General features: G+C 64.4%; 4 protein-coding genes across 5 annotated transcripts; 3 read left to right on the top strand and 1 right to left on the bottom strand.

Moving 5' to 3' along the window:
• Nucleotides 1-3,124: 3,124 nt before the first annotated feature.
• FAM110D (family with sequence similarity 110 member D) lies at nucleotides 3,125-6,253 on the top strand. Of its 2 annotated transcripts, none has more exons than XM_050326483.1 (2): nucleotides 3,125-3,387; nucleotides 4,614-6,253. In XM_050326483.1, exon 2 carries the CDS (start codon nucleotides 4,728-4,730, stop codon nucleotides 5,763-5,765), a length of 1,038 nt encoding a protein of 345 aa, XP_050182440.1. In that variant the 5' UTR covers nucleotides 3,125-3,387; nucleotides 4,614-4,727; the 3' UTR covers nucleotides 5,766-6,253. The 2 variants fall into 2 exon arrangements, with proteins under 2 accessions (XP_050182440.1, XP_050182439.1); XM_050326482.1 differs by lacking the exon at nucleotides 3,125-3,387 and adding an exon at nucleotides 3,586-3,652.
• A 287-nt stretch (nucleotides 6,254-6,540) lies between these two features.
• On the bottom strand, nucleotides 6,541-7,490 carry CUNH1orf232 (chromosome unknown C1orf232 homolog). Its single transcript, XM_050326496.1, has 4 exons — nucleotides 7,404-7,490; nucleotides 7,197-7,294; nucleotides 7,029-7,103; nucleotides 6,541-6,799 (listed from the first exon to the last, which is right to left on the bottom strand). Exons 1-4 carry the CDS (start codon nucleotides 7,488-7,490, stop codon nucleotides 6,541-6,543), a joined length of 519 nt encoding a protein of 172 aa, XP_050182453.1.
• A 705-nt stretch (nucleotides 7,491-8,195) lies between these two features.
• ZNF593 (zinc finger protein 593) lies at nucleotides 8,196-9,454 on the top strand. Its single transcript, XM_050326500.1, has 3 exons — nucleotides 8,196-8,418; nucleotides 8,814-8,876; nucleotides 8,985-9,454. The coding sequence occupies exons 1-3, from the start codon at nucleotides 8,222-8,224 to the stop codon at nucleotides 9,124-9,126; spliced, it is 402 nt and encodes a 133-aa protein (XP_050182457.1). The 5' UTR covers nucleotides 8,196-8,221; the 3' UTR covers nucleotides 9,127-9,454.
• A 2,696-nt stretch (nucleotides 9,455-12,150) lies between these two features.
• On the top strand, nucleotides 12,151-19,236 carry CNKSR1 (connector enhancer of kinase suppressor of Ras 1). The gene is given in 22 exon segments (XM_050326502.1): nucleotides 12,151-12,301; nucleotides 12,589-12,746; nucleotides 13,114-13,304; nucleotides 13,381-13,465; nucleotides 13,652-13,693; nucleotides 13,780-14,067; nucleotides 14,150-14,209; nucleotides 14,581-14,649; nucleotides 15,018-15,137; nucleotides 15,300-15,385; nucleotides 15,883-16,016; nucleotides 16,097-16,104; nucleotides 16,107-16,268; nucleotides 16,541-16,571; nucleotides 16,679-16,851; nucleotides 16,953-17,026; nucleotides 17,395-17,466; nucleotides 17,567-17,640; nucleotides 17,870-17,934; nucleotides 18,011-18,113; nucleotides 18,540-18,721; nucleotides 18,815-19,236. Coding segments are annotated over 22 exon segments (2,430 nt in total). The 5' UTR covers nucleotides 12,151-12,249; the 3' UTR covers nucleotides 19,016-19,236.
• The last annotated feature ends 423 nt before the right edge of the window (nucleotides 19,237-19,659 follow it).

Here is a 19,659-nt window from a genome sequence, read left to right as displayed (position 1 = left end):
TATATATATAAACTATATATTATATATGTATTTATATAAACTATACTTAAAATACATCTAGTCCGTGGGGAGGGTGGGGAAATCTGCAAGGAACTGCCCTGGTGCAGAAATTAGATATAATTAAAGCTCCCTCCTGGCTCCAAGAACCCAACCTCTGCTTGGTTTTCCTTGTTCTGCACAACGCAGAGGCCTCGGGCCCCAACCTGCCCATCCCAGCTCCCTGGGCAGGGCTTGGCTGGGCTTTGGGAACTCGGCTTTGTTGGCGTTTTTGGGGCTTTGTTTTGGTTTAAACTGAGCTTTCCTCAGCCCGGCACAAACCGCGGCCTGAGGGCGGACCTTGCTTTGTGGGGTAGATAAAGCCCCGTCCCGCTGTCCCGCCCCCTGGAAAGGTGCCCTCCCTTCAGGAAAACAACTTTTTTTTTCCCCTTTGACACGCTCAGGTGGCCTTTGGACTGCGGGTGGCACGAACGAGCCGGCTGGCTCGTGTGGCTTTTCCCTTTGCTCCACTGGTATCCCGCCAATCCTTCCACGGGGTATCGATCCTTAACGTGCTTTGAATCCCTAACTGGTGGTTGGTGTGGCGAAAGGAAGGAGCTGGCCCACGGAGAACCTGCTTGGAGCATTTAAACACCAGCTTTGACCAGTTTGGAGCATTTTGACCCCACCTTTAACGGGCAGTGCTGGCTGGGGCTGTTTGGCTTCCCTTTCTGGTTGTGCAAAGTGCAATTTCTGTTCTTTAACATGATAAAGGCAGAGGAATAGAAATGGCCACAGGCCATCCAGAGTACCTGAGGAGCGTTGGGAAGGTGGGAATACAAGGCTGAGCTGCTGCAAAGTGCTGTTTAGGGGCTCTGGAAGTGTTTTTGGGGAACCTGAAACCCAAATTTTTAGGATCATGGAGATGTCAAGTGACCCGAGGATGAGCAGGGGCACCACCATTTCATCACTGCAAGAGGAGCCACAGCCCAGGCCACGTTCCTGTTAAACCCCTTTGTTCCCAGGGGAATTTCCAGGTTATTTGGATGCCTGAAGCAGCAGGTAATGGCCTAAGGGCTGCAATCCCTAAGGAGCAGCCAGAGGGTCTGGGCTGAGCTGGCAGGTGGTGGCTGGAGCTGCAGCTCCCACCCCACACTCCAGGGACAGCTTTGTGCTCCTCTGAAGGGAACTGCAGCTGCTCAGAGGCCTCTTGACTCTCAGATTTGAGACAGAAACGGATGCAAACCAAAAACCTTTGCAGCAGGTGGTGGGCTCAGCCCAGATGTTCAACTCTTACCCTTCCCTGAACTCTTTGTCCCTGTGGTGCCAGCACTGACCACCCATCACCCACTGTGGGTTTTGGAGCCCTGCTGGGGGTTATGAACATCCACAGGAGCCTCCGTGGCCTCTCCTGGGCCCTCTCTAGTTCCAACTTGCACCGACACGTGGATTAGGTGGTGGTTTCAGATTTATTCGTGCCCATTTGAACCCTGGATATTTTTAAACCTGTCTAACAAGCCTTCCACTCCTGCCCTCTCCCGAAGCAAGGCTGCACCCTGAGCCCTCTCTGGCTCGCTCCCAGCTCCCCTGGGCTCTGCTCCAGGGGGTGGCATTTGCATGGACCTCGGGCCAGAGGGGCTTTTGTGGGTTGTGAAAGGGAACCAGCAAGTAGAGACAGATGGCTGGGTTACCAGGTGCTGCATTCCTGGCTGCACCTGGGCATGCTGAAAAGTGATTTTTTTTTTTTTTTTTTTTTTTTAGATTGTTTTTAAAGGGAGAAACGAATCTGGAAAGGACTGAATGGGTGTGGAAGGAGGATCTGTGCTCTGAGACTCGTGGCCTTTGGGGACTTTCTCAGCCATTTCTCACCCACTGCAAGGGCTGGGAGTTTCCATACCTGTCCCCATCTGTGGCTGATGCCAGGAAGGACCCCTCAAATCATCCCTTTTTGTATTCCAGAGGGAATCAGCTTTGTCCACACCTTACAATTCAACAGCAAGTGCCTGGCAGGTGCTGCAAGGAGTCAGAGAGGAGGGTGGTCAGTGTGGGGAAGGCATTTGGTCAGAGCATCCTATAGGAACACGGTGAATCTGCCAGAGGAAGGTGATTTCAAGGCTCCTCTTACTCACTTGTGGCTTTACCAGAACAGCTGCTGGGATTCCACCTTGGAAAATAAAACACTTCCTAATAAACAGTGATTCACGTTGCCTGGAGTTAAAATTAAGGTCCTGTTGGCTGCCCCTCTCCCACATGGGAATGCAGGGGCAGATCCTAGGGGTGCCATGAGTTTCTCCATCACTTGCCCTCATCCTATTCCCTACCTTCCCCCAGATTTGCTCCTGTGCAGCCTCATCCTGCACACAGAGCTCTACTTGTGCCTGCATTGCTCCTCTCCAGGTTTATTAGAATAATGTGGTTTGTCCCTTCCTTGCTTTCACCAGGAATTTTTTCCAGTGCCTACAGAGCTCACACAAGCCCCGGCCCCTCTCATCCTGCTCAGCTTCCATCTGAGCCTCCTTTTTCCTCAGCACAGGAGTCCTGGCCCCAGCCCCTTCCTGGCACTGGGAGGTGCTGGATGCAGCCCCATTTCCCGGCACTGGCTCCGGAGCAGCAGCTCCTCAGGAAGGAACTGGGGTGGGGACAGCTGGGGGACAGGGCCCTGCTCATCCAGGGGCAGAGCTGGCCTGGCCTGGGGGTCCCGGACTGAACGTCATCACTTTGTCCCTGTGGGAGCCTCCCCTGTCCCTGTGATCAGCCTGGGCCGGGCTGTGCCCCAGCTCTCCATCCACACTGGCTGCCAGAGGGATGGGGGGATCCTTAAGGAGCACTGGAGGCTTCTGTGACCCCGCTGCGAGGGGCTGGGAGCCCAGCTCGGGGGGGCAGCACATCCCTCCTGCTCCCATGCCACGTTCCCAGCCCCCCAGGCGGGAGCCGGGGATGGAGGGGGCCGGGGCTGTCCCTGTGGGAGCGCTCGGGAAGGGAAGAGGGCAGTGGTAAAAATAACCCCTGGGCCAGCTCCAGCCCATTGTGGCTTCCTGCGATTTACAGCCCTTCCCGGGGGGAAGAGGCAGGAACCGGCCAGCTCGGGGCTGGATTTGACCCTTTCACCACCACCGGAGAAGGTGCCTGGAGGATCTTTCCTCCCTCTTTCCCCTTCACCACCCAGGGCAGGATCCTGGGAAGGGGACTGTGGTGGGCTCCTTCTCCTGAGCTGCCCAAGCATCTTGGGATGGGCGCAGGAGAAGCTGCCGGAGTGGACATGGTTTCCCTGTCCCATTCCTGACGCCCCGCGGGCGGGGGGGACAGAGAGACTCGGTGCTGCCTGGGAGGAGTCAGAAATCGCCGCCGCAGATCCCGAAATGCCGGCCAGGTTCCCGTAAGGAGGTGGAAGGAGGAGGGGAGCTGGCAGAGGTGAGCTGGAGGTGCAGGAAGAGGAGGGTTGATGCCGGGCAGGGGCAGGGCTGTGGAGGGGGGGTCGCGCTGGCAGGGTGGGCGCAGAGTGGGCTCCTGCCGACTGGGGTTGGGCTGGCAGGAGTTAATGGGGTGGCTCTTCCTTTTCCTCATCCTCTATATGAGGCTCCTGCCGGCTCCGGGCTCAGTTTGCTGCGGGAGCCAGAGGGGCAGGAGCTGAGTGAGACCGGAGCATCCCATCCCTGCATCCCCTGGGTGGGCTCAGGTGAGCAAGAGCATCCCCCACTTGCCGATCCCAATGGCTGGCACAGGTCCTGGCCCCGGGGCTGGGCTGGGGACTGTGTGGGAACACTGGCACGGGCAGTCACAGCCTGGGCTCTGCTTGGGGGGTGACAGGACCCTCTGCTGGGGACATCTTCCCTCAGCTGCCGGGAGCTCATCCCTTGGGAGCACAGGGCCAGACACACCACGTGCCTCAGTTTCCCCACCTGTACAGCGGAGTGGGTGCGGCGTGGAGCCCGTGGGCTGTGTGTGGAGGAGCGTGGCAGGGAGTTCCTGGGCCCTTTTCTCCCGTGAACTCTGCTCTGCCCAGCCTGGTTCCCCTGCTGTCACCCGGGAAGGCCTCGGGGCTGGGTCAGCTGGTGATGGCTCTTCAGGGCCATTCAGGCCTTTTGTGCTCATTGAAACCCTCTGCTTGGGGCATTTACAGCCTCAGGCTCCTCCAGACTCCTTCCCCCAGCACCCACCTCCACCTCTGGATGCACACACGTGTGCTCGGGTGCAGCCGAGCAAGGCCCGGAGCACCCCAGGGCTAAGGAAACCCCCCTGGCTCTGTGTCCCCCACGCACCGAGCAGGGGAAAACCTTCCCTGCCAAGGGGAGCAAGGCTCGGGGACCCCAAAACACGCCCCTGCCCTGCTGCCCCCACATGCGGGGCAGCTCGCCAGCTCTCCTGAGCAGGGCTTTGTTGTGCCGCCCCTGCTCTCGGAAAGGCGAGGCGGCGGCCGGCTCCGGTATTTTTTCCTGTTGGAAGCCGCTCCTGGGATGCGAGTGAAGCCGGCGGATGCTCGGCGCTTCTCTCTTCCTGCCCGTGGGCTGGTCCTGCCGGGGCTGGCAGGGCTCGCTGCCTGCCTGGGATTGAGGGGACCCCTGGCTCTGCTTCACCCCCATCCTCCTCCTCACTGCTGCACCCTCGGGGCTAACCCTGACTCTCCTCTCTCCTCCCAGGGTGGAATCCAGGAGCCAGGAGAAGCTTCCAGAACCTCCCCAGCTGCAGCACCGAACCTCCCACAACCACTTCGGAGGGGGAAACAGAGCGACCAGGAGCGACATTTCGGGGCGATGGTGCCCTTGGGCAGCCCCACTCTTGCCGTCTGTGCCTCCAGCAACCTGCGCCTCATGGCCCCCGGCCGTGGCTCCCCCCTGGCCTGGCTGAACCGGGGTCCCCAGTGCCCGGGGGAGCCGGGGGGCAGCGGGGGCCGCAGACCCAGTGCTGTGGAGCGGCTGGAGGCCGACAAGGCCAAATACGTCAAGTCGCAGCAGGTCATCAGCCGGCGGCAGGAGCCGGCGCTGCGGGGCTCGCCCCGGCTGTCCCCGCTCGGCCGGCGCCTCCTGGCCCGCCAGCAGTGCAACGAGCTGTGCCAGGGCTCGGAGCTGGGCCGGGAGGGGCCCAGGAAGCTGCCGTGCCCCCCGTCCCCCGTGTCGCGCCGCAGCGGCAGCAGGCGCCTGCTGAGACCCGACTCCCTCATCATCTACCGGCAGAAACGGGATTGCCTGGGCGGGGACAAGGAGAACGCCAAGGGCTCCGGACTGGTGCGACGCCTCTTCCAGGGACCCCTCAGGGACAAGCCCCCCAGCTCCCCACCAGCCAGGGGGCTGGGTGAGGGACCACCACCCCCGCAGAGCCCCGAGACCCCCATGCTGTGGACGCCTGTGGAGAAGGAGGAGGCGAGGACACCGGGTGCCAGCAGTGGCGGTGGCAGTGGTGGCACCTTGCCCGTGCCCGGCAGCCCCCCAGCAGAGCCCCCGCAGCCCCCTGGGAAGCAGGCGCTGGCCCTGCGCGTGTCGCTGCCGCTCTCGGAGCAGGAGCGCTTCTTCAACTACTGCGGGCTGGACCGGGCGCTGGTGGAGCTGCTGGGGCGGGAGCGGTTCGGGCCGGCGGGCTGGGACAGCTCCTCTGCTCGGCTCCTCGGCTCCTGCGAGTCAGAGCCCGGGCAGGCCTCGGGGGGCAGCGAGGGGGGCGCGGGGCCGGGCGAGGAGGAGCCGGAGGATGCCCGGCCGGGCTCTGCCGTGTCGGTGGTGGAACGCAATGCCCGTGTCATCAAGTGGCTCTACGGCTGCCAGAGGGCCTGGGCAGCCGCCAAGGAGTCCACGGTCTGAGCAGAGACAGCCCAGCCGGGATGAGGACCCTTCCTGTGGCTACTGCTGGCTGGACATATCCCCTCGCCCTCGCTGGATGCGGCCAAAGGGCTGGTGGCATCCACGGTCCTGGTGTGGTGGGAATGCTGCAGGCTGGGAAGGCCACCAGGACTACCCTGGACCTCAGGCTGAGTGTGGTGGGGACACCTGAGGGGCAGGTGGGGAAGGGGCTCCCCTGGGTGAGTCTCTCTGTGGCCTCGGGGCTGGTGGGCTGCTGTCCTCCTGCTGTCCCCCATCTTCTCCATCCTCCCCCAGCCCAGGGTGGTGGGATGGTCCTGCAGCCCCCACTGACCACGCACACCCTGCTCCAGCTGCAGGTTGGGGTTGTGGACAGAGCCCAAGCCCCTCATTGCAGGTAGTGCACACCCCACACCCCCTCCTCCCCAGAAAAGGGGCTGCTGGGGCCTGAGCAGAGCTCAATAAAGCTGTTTTGGGGGGCTTTTTTTCTAGCCTGGCAGTGTGTGTGTGGGTAGATGCTCTGGGGTGGGGGAAGAGGGGCATTTCCCCCTCCTCACCATGGGGGTTGTGCTGCTCCAGGGGCAATGGGACCACGTTGGGGGCGATGAGGGCAAGGAAAGCACTGGGTAGAGCTTGGGAAAAAGGGCACCTCGGGGTCTTTAGTGCAGACACGACACCCAAACCCACTGCAGAACCCTTGGGTGCAGACAGGGGCCTGAACAACCAGCAATGGGGGGGCCACAAGTACTGCTGGAGAGTCCTGCTGGTGCATCCTCCTCTAGTTGCCCTTGGGGGCGTTTTTATTCCGGATTTCAGCCAGTTTGCCGGCCAGGAAGCCCCAGTGGAAGGCCCCTTCCTCCGGCTCCCGCAGGTCGCTGCCATCCTCGCCCGGGGGCTCCCCGGGACTCTCATCCGGCTCCGGGGGGGGCACCCCCTTGTCCGGCCCTGTCGCCTGCTGCCACTTGGTAGCAAAGAGATCCCAAAATCCGGGTGCCTTCTCAGCCTGGGGCAGCTCAGGTGGCTCAGCAGCCAGTGGGCTGGGGAGAGAGTGGGGACAGGGACATAGGTGTGGGGACCCTTCTGAGCGGGTCCCACAAGGGCCAGAACTGTGACCCCCAAGCCCCCCATGTCCCCCCCTCCATGCCAGCTCTCCACCAGGGCATAGGGCAGGGGAGGGGGATGCAGGTGATGGGATGAGGGGATGAAGGGGCTGGGCAGAGGCTGGCTGTGGGTTCTGGGGTCGCCCTCAACCAATTTCCAACTCACTGGTCCGCGCAGGGCTCCGGGCTGAGCAGCTGGTGCTCGTCCTCGCGGGTGAAGAGGGACGAGAGCGTCCTCCAGCTCCGGGCACCCACCCCCTGCACCTGCAGGGGAGGCAGCACCGGGCTCACCAGGGACCTCTGGGTCCCAGCAACACCCCCCACTTCCACCAGCCCCCTCCTCACCTTCCTCGCCAGCTGGGACACGGGGCCGGGCCCCTCCTCCATCAGCGCGGGGGTCTCGGCCGTCTCCATCAGCTCGGGGGAGTCTCCCTGCAACGAAGCCCCCCAGTGAGCGCAGGGGTGCAGGCAGGGGGAGGGCAGAGGGGTCGGTCACCCCGCTTTGAGGGGTCCCGGGCTTAGTGGGGACCCCCCACCCCACCTCGTCCTGCAGCGCCCCGTCCGCCCGGGGCCCCCCGAGGGTCTGCAGCACTTTGGCCTTGTAGAGCCGCCAGAAGCCCTGGGCCATGGTGAGGGGCTCGGCGGGGCCGGAGCCGGCGGAGCCGCGGGCGGCGGGACGGGGGGGTTAGGAGGGACCGAGTGGCGATCCGGTGGCTTCATTAAAGTTTCAGCGGCCACTTCCAATGCACAAAAGGAATCTGAGCCCGCGCTGAGCCGGGGGCAGCGCGGGGGCGCCTGCTCCGGTCACCCCCAAACCCTCCCCTCCACTCGCGTCCCCCAGCCCCCTCCCAGTGCCCCTCGCCCACAGCGGACCCCCAGGGCTGGGACATCCCCCTCCCACGGCGCAGAGCAGGCGCTGGGGCTCCGCGCTCCCCCCGCCGCGTGTCCCTATTTATAATTGATCACGGAGGAAACACGATCAGCGCCGGGGACGCGGCGCGCTGAGCCCTGCCCGGCTCATCACAGCGGTGACCGGGGCAGCGCGGGGGGACACGGGGACAGCCCGGGGAGGTGGCATCGGGGTCTGGAGGGGGGTGGGGGACACGGCTCTGTCCGGTGACCGCCACCGGGACCGGGACACGGCCGGGGCTGAGTCGGGTGGGCGTGGCCGAGGGCGTGGCCTGTCGATGATAGGCGTGGCTTATCGCATAGCGGGCGTGGTCTACACACTGTGGGCGGTGCCTGTCCCTTTGTGGGCGTGATCTGCCGCTCGGTGGGCGTGGCGTAGAGCCGGGAGGGCGGGTCCCGCAGCCCTCCGCGCCTGCGCAGTGCGGCGCCCGGCCCGGCGTGGTGGCCGCCATGTCGCCGCGGAACGGCCGCCGCACCGGCGCCCACCGGGCCCGCTCGCTCGCCCGCCAGCTCAAGACCAAGCGGCGCCGCCGCGACCTGGACGAGATCCACGCGGACATGAAGCCCGAGAACGCGGCGCGGCTGCTGCGCCAGGAGGTCGACCCCGACCTGCCGGGCTGCGCCCAGTTCTACTGCCTGCACTGCGCGTGCGTCACGGGGGGAAGGGGGGTGATGGGGAGGGGGTTCGAGCCCTGGGATGAGGGGGTGTCCTGGGCTTGGGGGTCCCAGACCCGTGGGATGGGGTTGCTCTGGTTCTGGAGGGGTTCTTGGGATGCTTCTGGAGAGGGAGGGCGCGTTCTGGTCCCCGAGGGGGTGGTCTTGGCTCCCGGGATGGGGTTGCCCTGGTGCTGGGGGGTCCGTGGCCCATGGGGTGGGCGATGTCCCGTCCCCGGGGGGCGGTTCTTGGCTTGGGAAAGCTTGTCCCAGTCTCAGGGTGAACCCCAGCCCGTGGGGGGACCCTGCCCCTCAGCAGGGCTCTCCCCAGCCTTGCTCCCATCTCGGGGTCCCCCCTGACCCCCACCCTCTGATCCCCCCTCCCCAGGCGCTACTTCGTGGACCTGAACAGCATGAAGGAGCACTTCAGGTCCAAGGTGCACAAGAAGAGGTGAGGAGGGGCCCGGACCCCACATGGATGGTGGTGTCAGTCCTGGGCTGGTGTCAGTCCTGGTGGTGTCAGTCCTGAGCCTTGACACCCCCCCCGTGCCTCCCCCAGGCTGAAGCAGCTGCGGGAGACTCCGTACACGCAGGAGGAGGCCGAGCGCGCCGCGGGCATGGGCTCCTACATCCCCCCAAAGAAGGTGGAGGTGCAGACCCAGCCCCTGGAGGAGGCCACCGAGATGGAGACGTCCAGCTGAGCCCGGGGGACGAGGGACTGAGATCTGGGGGCTGTGTGAGGGCGCCTTTGTCCTCAGCTTTGTGAGAAGAACACGTCCCAGCACAGCCTGCCAGGAAAAACCGCCCTGCTCCTCCTGCAGCCCTGGGACTAACGAGGAGAAGGAGCCAGGGAGGCCCTGGGTGCCCTCACTGTGTGTCCTCCTTCTCCAGGAAGGGACAAGCAGCTTGTTCCCTCAGTGCTGGCAGGACTGTGCGCTCCTCTCGTTGCTTTTGGAGAGATTTTGGGTGTCTGTCCTTTGGGTCAGAGGTTGTTGCAGCGATTCACCCATTAAAATATGTCAGCTGAGAGCCTGGAAGCATTGAGAGCTCTCTGGATACGAGGGGGACAGTGGGGGCACCTCGGTGTTGTGCTCTTCCCCATCACCCAGAGGTGTCCGTGCCAGCCCAGAGGAGCAGCCTCATCCCAGTGCTCCTGCCTGGGCAGGGTGGTGAAACTCCCTCTGCCCTCCTGGCAGGGGGTTCCCAGGCAGCTTTTTTTTGGGGTAATATGGGCTTGAGTGACCCCTTCAAGCATTGGTGAGCAGCTGGTTTGGGCCTCGAGAGGGGAGTGCTGGTGTCCCCTTGGGGGGGGACACTCTGGGGCTCCTGTCCCCAAGAACTAACCAGTGATTTCACGGTCCTGGAGGGCTGGGGCTGCACGATTGCTTCGTGTCTGCCAGACTGATGCTGCTGGTGACCCTGAGGGGACACTGTGTGACAATGCCACCACCCGCTGCTGCTGCCACTGTGAATTCCTGCCGTGAATTCCTGCAGAGCGGCTGACCCCGATTCATCCCTCCTGCCGTGCTGGGGACTGGGAATGAGCTGGGCATGGTGCTCCGGGCTGGAGCAGCAGGAAGGCAGAGCGACGACGCAGCTGTGCTGGGTAGGGAAGGGTTTATTTCCACGCAGCCCGCCCGGATTTGTTCCCCCCGACCCTTAGGGGGGATGGAGAGCTGCAGCTCTGCGTGGAGTCGGGAGAAGGGGGGGGTTCAGGAAGGCTGCAGCTGCCATCCCATCAGGATGTGCCTGCCCAGGGGACACGTCACCGACCCCGTGGGGCCACGTCCCCCCTGCCCCGTTACCTAATGGCGCCAGGCCTCATTCCTGGCACATTCCCACAGGGACAGAGGGGGTCTGTGGCTGCCAGCGGGGTACCAGGGGCCCCTCCCGCCCCTCTGCTTTGGTGGGAGATGGAGATGGACGCAGCTCCCGGCTCCACCATCTGTCTGTCTGCCCCTTCAGCCTCCAGTATCATGGCTGGATCCCGGTGTCTCGCAGTGGCTCGGGAAGGGCTCATCGGGAAGGGGCTCATCCGGCAGCTCTGGAGCTGGAGGCGGCTTCTCCATTCTCCATCCCGGCTCCAAAAGCGGGGGCAGACAGGGACAGGCACGTGTCCCCCCTCCCCAGGGCTCCGTCGCCTGCCCAGGCGTGGCGGGAAGGGCTGGATGTGGCGCAGGTCAGCCGGAAAGTCGCCGCAGCTCTGCTCGGATGGGGGATGGCGGGTGGAGGGGACCCCACACCCCCCTGGGGACTGTCCCCACGGCCCCGCCAGCCCCCTCCTCACGGCTCCGGGGGGGCCTTAGCGGGGTCAGCCATTCTCCGGGCGCTGTAGAGGGACAGGCAGAGCCCGGCAGCCGCCAGCAGCAGGGCCAGGGGGGTCAGCAGCCGCCCCCCCGGCTCGGCCCCCCGTCCTGCCGCCAGCTGCATCTGTGGGGGGACAGAGGAGAGGAGAGGGGAGCGCTGGGGCACCCCAAATCCCAAACCCCATGGGAACAGGGGGCCTGGGGTCATGCCGTGAATGTCTCCATCACGCCTGGTGGTGTACAGGGGAAGGGGGCAGCTTTGTGCCCCCTGTGGGGTGTCCAGGAGCGCTTTTGGGGTGCTCGGAGCAGCACTTGCGGGACTCCACTGGCAGCACCCTCGCCGCTAACGCGGAGATGGGATGGAGCCGGGAATGGCTCCCGCGGCCAGCAGGCCTGGTGGGCGACACGGGCACCATCCTGGGGGTCCCCATGGGCTGCCCCCAACCCACCCCCTTACCTGGAGCAGACGGAAGTACCCCGGGGTCAAGCGCTTGGGGCGGATGATCATGGCGCGGTGGGGAGCAGCAGGATCAGGCCCCGTGGGGTGGCAGCAGGGCTGGGACCCCCCAGCACGGGGACCCCTGCCCTGAGCACGGCGAGGGGTCCGTGCCTGTCTCCTGCCTGCCGGCCCCACGGCCCCCTCGGGAAGGGCGGCACCGGGCGAGCACGGAGCTGCTGTCAGCCGCGATCAGCGCCCGCTGCTCCCCCGAGCGCACACGCAGGGCGGGGGGGTTTGGGAGCCCAGACGGCGGCGGGGGGGCCAGAGCCAGCCCAGGACACGTTAGTGGGGCTGAAGAGCCGGGCTCAGCCACGGGGAGCCCCCATGCAGGCCTCAGATGGGGGCTGCCCCTTGCCTCAGTTTCCCCCCCTTGCAAAGGACAGGGTGTGAATAGGCCTTGGGTGGGGGGTGACGCCCCAGAAACTTCCCATCCCTCATCTCTCATCCCTGGGAGGGCGTCATTCCTTGGATCCCGTTGAGGGTGGAGCGGAGGTCTGGCCATCACCACCACCATGTAGGCTGAGACCAGGCAAACTCGTTGCATGGAGAGGGCTCTCCCACGAGCCAGGTGTCACCCCCTGGGGTCACCCAGTGAGGAGCCAGTGGAGACACCAGTGGGGAGGGGGCCGAGTGAGAGCTCCCTCAGGCTCTCCTGGGGGTGATCTGTGTGGCCAAACAGACCCCCAGCTGGGGGTCTCCCACTAGTGTCACGAGTGCTGTTGGGCCTCAGCCTTCACTGCACGCAGCGTTTTTGAGGGGGTAAAACACACCGTGTGCCATTTCCAAGAGGGTTCCAGCGGCCCCATTTTCCAGGTGGGGTTGCTGTGGCCGTGCCTCACCGTCCCCGTCAGTCAGGCCGTGACTCACCTGGGGCGCGGCGCGGGGCCTCGCCCCGTGGGATGGCGCTGGGCAGGTGAGCGGCACCCGGGTGCTCCAATGGGGCTCCCGCTCCCGGCACAGGTGGGAGCCGCTCCCGGCTCCCGCTCCCGGCTCCCGCCGCCCGTTCCGGCCCCGCCGCCATGGAGCCCGTGGGCTCCTGGGGCCCCGCAGAGGTGGCCGCCTGGCTGCGAGGTGAGACCCTCCACCCCCTGCCGGCTCTGGCGTGGGGTGTCCCCACATTGGTGACGTGGGTGGGTTGGCGTGGCTGAGGCGGGGGTGGCAGCACTTCTTGTCCCTGGTCTTTTCTTTCTGAGAGGGGCCATTTCCCATGGATCTTGCTGTGGGTGGGGTGGGGGTCTGGCCATCCCCACCGTTTAGGCTGAGATCAGGTGAAGTCGTTGCATGAAGAGGGCCCTGCCATCAGCCAGGTGTCATGCCCTGGGGTTGCTCAGCTGGTGGGGGGTGCTGGTCTGTGGCAGGGCTGGATGCAGAGGTGCAGGGGTACCCCTTCGAGGCCTGGGAGCTGGCAGGGCCTGACCTGCTGGGGCTGGATGTGGAGGTCCTGGAGGCACTGGGCGTGTGGCCCCTGGGGCACCAGGAGGTGCTGCTGGAGGCCGTGGAGCAGCTCCGTGAACTGGTGAGTGCAGGGATCCCCTGGGGGCTGTGGGGAAACCAGGGAGGAAGGGGGGATTTGGGGGCACCCTGGGCTGGGTGAAGGTGGGGACACCCTGGACTCATTGGAGAGGGGATGTGGGGGGACCCTGGGCTGGATGGAGGGGAGGACGTGGGGGCATCCTGGACTGGAGAAGGAGGATGTGGGGTCACCCTGGGCTGGGTGGAAGGGGGGACGGACACTGGGGCACCTTGAACTGGGTGGAGGAGGGAGTTGGGGACACTCTGTGCTGGTTGGAGCTGGGAATCAGGGCTGGGTGAAGGGGGGGATGTGGAGGCACCCCTGAGACTCTCACTGTGTCCCCATCCCCTGGCATCCATGTCCCCCCCAGGACGCGGGGCTGGTGAGCACCAGCCTGCGGACCCTGACAGAGAGGCTGCAGGAGCTGGCCCAGGGCATCCAGAGCCTGGTGCTGGGGGAGCTGCCGGCAGAGGATGCCCCTCAGCCGCCCTCCCTCACCCTCCTGGCCCGAGTCATCGACCTGGTCGGGGCTGCCAAGGGACTCTTCTCCTGGCTCAACAGGTCTGAGGCAGGTGAGGGCCCCGCTGGGTGCTGGGTGACTCCCACACCAGGAGCTGAGCTCTGTGTCCCCCTCCAGGTACCTCTTCTCCACCCTCAACGACTTCTCGGCCAGCCGGGACATCGTCCTGCTGTGTGCCCAGCTGGCAGAGATGCTGCAGGCGGTGGGTGATGGGCACAGTGTCGGGGTTGGGGATGGGCACAGCTGGCAGCTCTTCTGTCCCCCCAAAGCTCTGCCGGGCTGGAGGTGGGCTGAGAGGGGATGTGGTGCAAGGGGGTTTCCCCACGGGGTCTCCCCAGCTGGGATGGAGCCATCCATTCCCGCTCATCCCCATTATTTTGTTCCCCAGGATTGTCCCACGGCTGAGAGGGACAGGCAGATCCTGCGGATTGTAAGTGCTGTGGGTGAGGAGGGGGTGGCAGGCACGGGGCAGGGGTGCTGCCAGGGCCCATCTGAGCCCCTCGCTGTCACCCACAGTGCCAGCACATCGTGGGCATCTGCGAGAGCATCGTGGGCTGCAGCCCCCCGGCGCTGCTGGACCGCAGGGCTGTGCTGCAGCAGGTGGGGCTGGTGCTGCCCCCCGGCCCAAGGGGCAGCCCCCCGAGGTCCCCCAGCACCCCAACGCTGCCCCCAGGCCTGTGGCAGAGCCCCCCAGCGTCCCCTGACTCGCCAACGCTGCCCCTCAGCCCATGGGGGAGCCCCCCAGTGTCCCCTGACACCTCGGTGCCACCCTCTGACCCCCTGCCACTCATCACCACCCCGCTGGTGAGTCCCCACCACCCCAGTGCTCCCCACTGCCTTCAGACCCCCCAGCCCCTGCTCAAACCCCCTTCCTGTCCCCACTCAGGGCTTTGAGATCACCTCCACCAGCTCCTGCCTGCACTTTGTGTCTGTGACCTCCTGGGAGGTGAGCGAGGGGCTGCCCCTCCCCGTCTGTCACCCCCCAGGTGCCACCCTGTCCCTTTTAGCACCTGCCATGGGGAACTCCCCCAACCCATGGGGTCCTCTTAGGGCCCTAATCTGCATCCTGACCCAGAGCTGGGGGGGGCTGCCTGCAGCTGAGAGTGTGCAACTCATCTCATGAGTGAGCACAGCCTGGGCACTGGGGGAGCCCCCTCTGCACCCCGATCCCACCAGCAGCTCCGGCTGCTGCCGTGTAAGGTGGGGTTAATGTTTAATCCCTCCCCGGTTCTCCCCGTCCTTGAGTGTGGATTAGCTTGGGAAGAGGGGGTGGGAACGCAGGACTGGGCATTCCACTCCCACCCTGTCTCTGCCCAGGCCCTGTCTGCCCACGGGGGGCACATCCTGCCCGGGGACGAGATCGTGCAGGTCAATGAGCAGGTCGTGGTGAGTCGGAGGGGACGGGGCTGGTTTTGGCAGGGAGGTCAAGGACAGGGAGCTGGAGGGTCGGGAGGGCTGGGGGAATATGGGGAGTGCAGCTGGGAGGATTTTTGGTGCACACAGGACATGCAGCCAGGAGGGATGGGACCTGTGGCTGGGGGGATTTTAGGGGGACTGTAGCTGGGAGGGCTTGAGGGGATATAGGAGTTGAGATCCACAAAAAGCAGGACCCATGGCTGGGAATGGTCTGAGGGACACAGGAGCCACCACTGGGGGGATGAGGGGATGTGGTATCTGTGCCAGGGGAGGGTTTGGGGGATGTGGGATCTGTGGGGCCGGGGTCGTGTCCCACATCTCATCATGGGGCTGTGCAGGTGGGTTGGACACGCGTCAACCTGGAGAAGAAGCTGCTGGAGAAGGCAAACGAGGTGACACTGGTGCTGAAGAAGATACCCCTCGACCTGCCCTGCTCACCCCCCTCTCCCAGACAGCAGGTGAGTGACCCCAGTGCTCCCAGTTCATCCCAAGTGCCTCACTGGGACGTGCTGGGAACCGAGCATAGATGCTCAGAGCCAAGCATCTCCCATCACACTGGTGATCCCTAAAGCTCTGGGGTCCGTGATGGGTTGGGGCTGTCCCTGACACTCCACCCACAGCTCCCAGGAGCATTTTCGGATGCTGCGGATTCCCCTGGTACCAGGAGCGGCGAGTGCCCAGGCAGCCCCGTGTCCCTGACCTCCAGGTGAGCCCCATCCCGACACCCCAACACCCCCAATCCGGCCAGCAAGGAGCTGTTTGGAGTCCCCAAGGCCCATTCCCAGCTCTTTTTTTGGGTGGAGAAGTCCCAGGGATGCAGCAGCTGCCTGCGAGTGGCCCGCGGAGCTGCCCAGTAGCCTTAAGGGACGGAAAAAAAAAAAAGTGGGTTGTGTTTGTAATTCATTCACTTGGTAACGTTTTAGTGGGGTTGAAACTATATTTAGACATGACCCTTCTCCTCTCCCGGAATGGAAAGGCGTGCAGGGAGCCAACGGCAGCGCGGGCAGGAGGCACCGGCCGGGCTCCCACCCCGCTGGGGACCAGGGAGGTTGGCAGAGCTGGTGCTGAGCCCCCACCACCGCGTCCCCTCCAGCCCCATTCCTCGGGCAGGGAGAACCGCGGGTGCCCCACCCAGAGGCCGACAGTGGGATCCCCGCAGACGTCGAAGAGGTTTGTGGCTCAGGAATCCCCGTTTTCCCCCAGCGTTGGTGCCGACTTGGACTCCGGGCCGGACTCCACACCGGATCCTGCCACTGACGAAGAGGAGGAAGAGGACGAGCAGGACCTGAGGCTGCCCGGGGCGGCCGTGGAGGAGCTGCCGGGACTGTCAGGACTGGGTAGGAGGGGAGGAGAGGCGGGGACGGAGAGATCTCCCCACCCCAGGACAAGAGGCTGCAGCCCCGCTCGCTGTTTGCAGGCACTGCAGAGGAGGAGGAGTGGGAGAGTGGCACCCCCTTGGACACCCCCTGGACACCCCCCTGGGCACCCCAAACTCTCCAGACACCTCTGCTGCCACCACAGAGCTGAGCCCCACGGCAGCCCCCACCACGGGGGCTGGGGGTGCAGAGCCCAGCCAGCTCCCTGGGGAGGTGAGAGCTCGAGGAGGGGACACTGGGAGAGTGTCAGAGTGATGGGGGGTACACAGGACTTTGTGTCCTGCCTGTAGTGGGAGTCAAAATGCCTGTGCCTGGGTGGGTTCCCCTCTGAGCTCCCCTCTGGGCTCGCTGCTGTGTGTGTGCAAGCTGGGGGGTCCCTAAGGGGGTCCCTGAGGGCTGTGTGTGCTGCTGGGGGGACTCAGCTAACGCTGCCCTGCCCTCACCCCGTGTCACCCCTAAATGCTCGTCCCCATCTCCCCACCCAGGGCAGCCCCCAGACAGGACGCAGACCCAAAGGTGAGCAGGACCCTGCCAGGCTGGGGTGAAGAGGGCTGGGGGCTGCCCTTGGGGGGGCTCTGCTCCCCCTCCCCTGCCTTGACGCCCCCCTGGCACCGCGCTGGCAGGAGTGGCGACCCGGCTGAGCCGCCGGCGGGTCTCGTGCCGGGACCTGGGCCGGGTGGACTGCGATGGGTGGCTCCTCAAGAAGAAGGACCACGTGGGCTTCATGGCCCAGAAGTGGAAGCGGTGCTGGTTCGTGCTCAAGGGCCACACGCTCTACTGGTACAACCACCCCAACGTGAGTGGGGGCCACGGGGTGTCCTCGCCCCCCACTCCCACCTGGGCAGCTGGGATTTCCCAAGGTGGTGGTGTTGGACACGCTGTCCCCATTCCTCACAGGATGAGAAGGCTGCAGGACTCATCAACGTGGCCACCTACGACCTGGAGAGCACGAGGGAGCAGAAGAAGAAATAGTGAGTGGGGTCTGTCTCACCTCCCAGCTCGTGGTGGAAGGAGGGGGGATGCTGTGCACGTGCTGATGAATCCTGCTGGGTACCACCTGCATGTCCCCATGGGCCTTGTGGGGTCCTTGCATGGCTGTGGGGTCCCCATGGGCCTGGTAGGGTCTCCAAGGGGCTGGTGGGGTCCCCAAAGGGTTTGCAATATTCTCTCCACACGGAGCAAGACGTGCACTGTGCTCCTGGTATTATCTGGGATGAGGGACAGGACATCTCCCAGGGCAGGGAGAAGCCCAGACCCCTGGGCTGGATTGGGATGGGGAGGCTGGAGGGGGCTTGTGGCTGGTCCTGTGTCACCACAGCAGCCACCTGCTTGTCCTCAGCGTGTTCCAGCTGTGCCACCAGAGGTACAAGCCCTTTGTCTTCGCTGCCGAAACCTTGGCTGACCTGAGCATGTGAGTGACACACCCACCGGTGCTGGTCAGTGCCAGTCCTGCCCCTCCTGGGCTGGCCAGGACCCTCCTCTGCCTGTCTGCCTGTCCTTTCCCTCCCCAGGTGGGTCAGTCGGCTCGTAACAGCCAAAACAAAGTACACACTCGCCCACCAGTCGGTCCCAGACAAGGAGGAAGGTAACAAGCCCTCCCCAGGGTGGGAGGTGGGGTCAGGGGGAGATGGGGACCCTGGGGGGACCTGGAGGTCCTGGTGGGGCAGCTGTGCCTGGTGCCACATCCCCTGTGTGGGACTGCTGGGAGCTTTGCCCGTGATTTGTGGGAATGTGAGAAACCTCCCCCTGAGAGGGGCTTGGGGCGATGCTCAGCCCTGGGGGGGGAATCTTCCCCCTCCCACTGCCCTCCCCAGACTGCTACAGCGAGACAGAGGCCGAGGACCCCGATGATGAGTCCCCCAGGCACGGATGTGACTCGGTGAGTGGCCCTGGGGGACATCCTGGGGAGGGGACAGAGGTTCCTCATCTCACCTCCTGCTCCATCTCTCCCCCAGCCGAGGAGGAGGCTGCAGAACCCCCCGGACAGAGCCCAGCTCTCCCCAGCCAGTGGCGAGTCCAGCAGCCCCCAGGGCAGCCCCCGGCCCTGCTCCCCCATGGGTAGGTGCTGGGGGTGGCATCTGTCACCCTGTCACCTTGTGTGCACCCTTTGTTCACAGTCAGGGCCTCCTCTGTGTGTGTGTGTGCTGGGAGGTAACTCGAGATGGGGTGTGTTGGGGTGTGAACCATCTCGGGGTGAAGGGAGCCTACAGGAAAGATGGAGAGGGGTTTTTTAAAAGGGTGACAGGGAGAGGGGGAAACTAAAAAGAGCAGGTTTAGATTGGATATTAAGAGGAAGTTCTTTGCTGTGTGGGTGCTGAGGCTCTGGCACAGGTTTGCCCAGAGAAGCTGTGGCTGCCTCATCCCTGGAAGCGTCCAAGCCCAGGTTGGAGCAACCTGGGATAGGGGAAGGCGTCCCTGCCCGTGCCAAGGGGTTGGAACTGGGTGATCGTTCAGATCGATCAGTGCTCCCCTCCTCTCCCCCAGACCCCGCCGGGGAGGACCTGGAGAGCCTGATGCGGTGCCTGAAGCAGGGCGGGGTGTCCCTCATGGGGCAGCGGCGCTTCCTGACGCAGGAGCAGTGCCGAAAATCCTTCCTGCGGCGCAACAAGAACCCGCACATCAACGAGAGGGTGCACGCCGTGCGGGCGCTGCAGAGCACGCTCAAGGTGGGACCCCCCAGCCCCCCGATTTCCCCTGCCCAAACCTCCCCCCAACCCCCTGGGTGGAAGCCCCAAAAACCTTCCCCTCGTCCCTGGCAGGCGAAGCTGGTGGAGCTGGAGGCGCTGGAGCAGCTGCTGGGAGAGGCTTCGCTCACCTCGGGCACCTTCAGGCGCTGGAAGGAGGAGCACCAGGAGCTGTACCAGGAGCTGCGGGAGGGGTGGGCAGGGCGGCAGCGACAGGGCCACGACGAGGGGACTGGGGGCGAGCGGGAACCCCCTGGAGAGGCGGCCGGACCGTGACATCCCCCAGGGACCCGGCGGGGATCGGTGCTGGCACAGCTCGGGATGCTGAGGACATTTTTGGCGGGCTCATCTCCCTCAGAGAGAGCGGCTCCTGCTGCGTCCACACCCCCATCCCCGGGGTGGGGGGCGTCGCTGAGACGAGTCTTTACTTTTTTTTTTTTCCAAGGACACTTTTGAGTCTTACTTTTCCCAAGGACATTTTGGCTTGGCAGAGGGAAGGGGGGGGGAGCTGTTCCTGAAGGGACGTGCGCCCCTCTCTGTGGTGCCATGCCAAAGTGGGGGGCTCTTGTGCTGTAAATAAATTGTGTTGACAGGCGCTGGTCGTGCCGTGGTTTTTTTGTTTGTTTTTTTTGTGTTTTTTGTTTGATTGTTTGTGGGGGTTTTTTTGTTTGTTTGTTTGTTTTGTTTTTTTTTTGTTGTTGTTTTGGTCGGAATCGTGGAATTCTTTAGACTGGAAATGGGATCATGGCATCCAGCCGAACAGCACCACTAAACCATGCTGATACAGTCCCCAGCTGCCACATCCACGTGTTTTTTGAACACCTCCCAGCGGGGATGGTGACCCAGGGGGTCGCAAAGATCCAGAAAGTCCCCCCTGCTCCCCCTTTCCCTCAGGCTCAGCTCCCCCGGCTCCCTCAGCC

Source organism: Myiozetetes cayanensis, unplaced genomic scaffold (genome assembly GCF_022539395.1).
Source record: "Myiozetetes cayanensis isolate MyiCay16 unplaced genomic scaffold, myiCay2020 scf31, whole genome shotgun sequence".
Lineage (NCBI taxonomy): Eukaryota > Metazoa > Chordata > Aves > Passeriformes > Tyrannidae > Myiozetetes > Myiozetetes cayanensis.
The sequence above is the reverse complement of the archived record's forward strand: the minus strand, read 5'-3'. Positions and strand labels throughout refer to the sequence as shown.

What these genes read in the sequence shown, in the direction of transcription:
- ZNF593 (XM_050326500.1), top strand. Translation starts at nt 8,222, where the DNA reads ATGTCGCCGCGGAACGGCCGCCGCACCGGCGCCCACCGGGCCCGCTCG. An exon ending in TTCTACTGCCTGCACTGCGC is followed by an intron (nt 8,419 to 8,813) that starts GTGCGTCACGGG and finishes CCCCCTCCCCAG; the next exon opens with GCGCTACTTCGTGGACCTGA. An exon ending in TCCAAGGTGCACAAGAAGAG is followed by an intron (nt 8,877 to 8,984) that starts GTGAGGAGGGGC and finishes TGCCTCCCCCAG; the next exon opens with GCTGAAGCAGCTGCGGGAGA.
- FAM110D (XM_050326483.1), top strand. Translation starts at nt 4,728, where the DNA reads ATGGTGCCCTTGGGCAGCCCCACTCTTGCCGTCTGTGCCTCCAGCAAC.
- CUNH1orf232 (XM_050326496.1), bottom strand. Translation starts at nt 7,490, where the DNA reads ATGGCCCAGGGCTTCTGGCGGCTCTACAAGGCCAAAGTGCTGCAGACC. An exon ending in ACGGGGCGCTGCAGGACGAG is followed by an intron (nt 7,295 to 7,403) that starts GTGGGGTGGGGG and finishes GCTTCGTTGCAG; the next exon opens with GGAGACTCCCCCGAGCTGAT. An exon ending in GCGAGGAAGGTGAGGAGGGG is followed by an intron (nt 7,104 to 7,196) that starts GCTGGTGGAAGT and finishes GGGTGCCCGGAG; the next exon opens with CTGGAGGACGCTCTCGTCCC.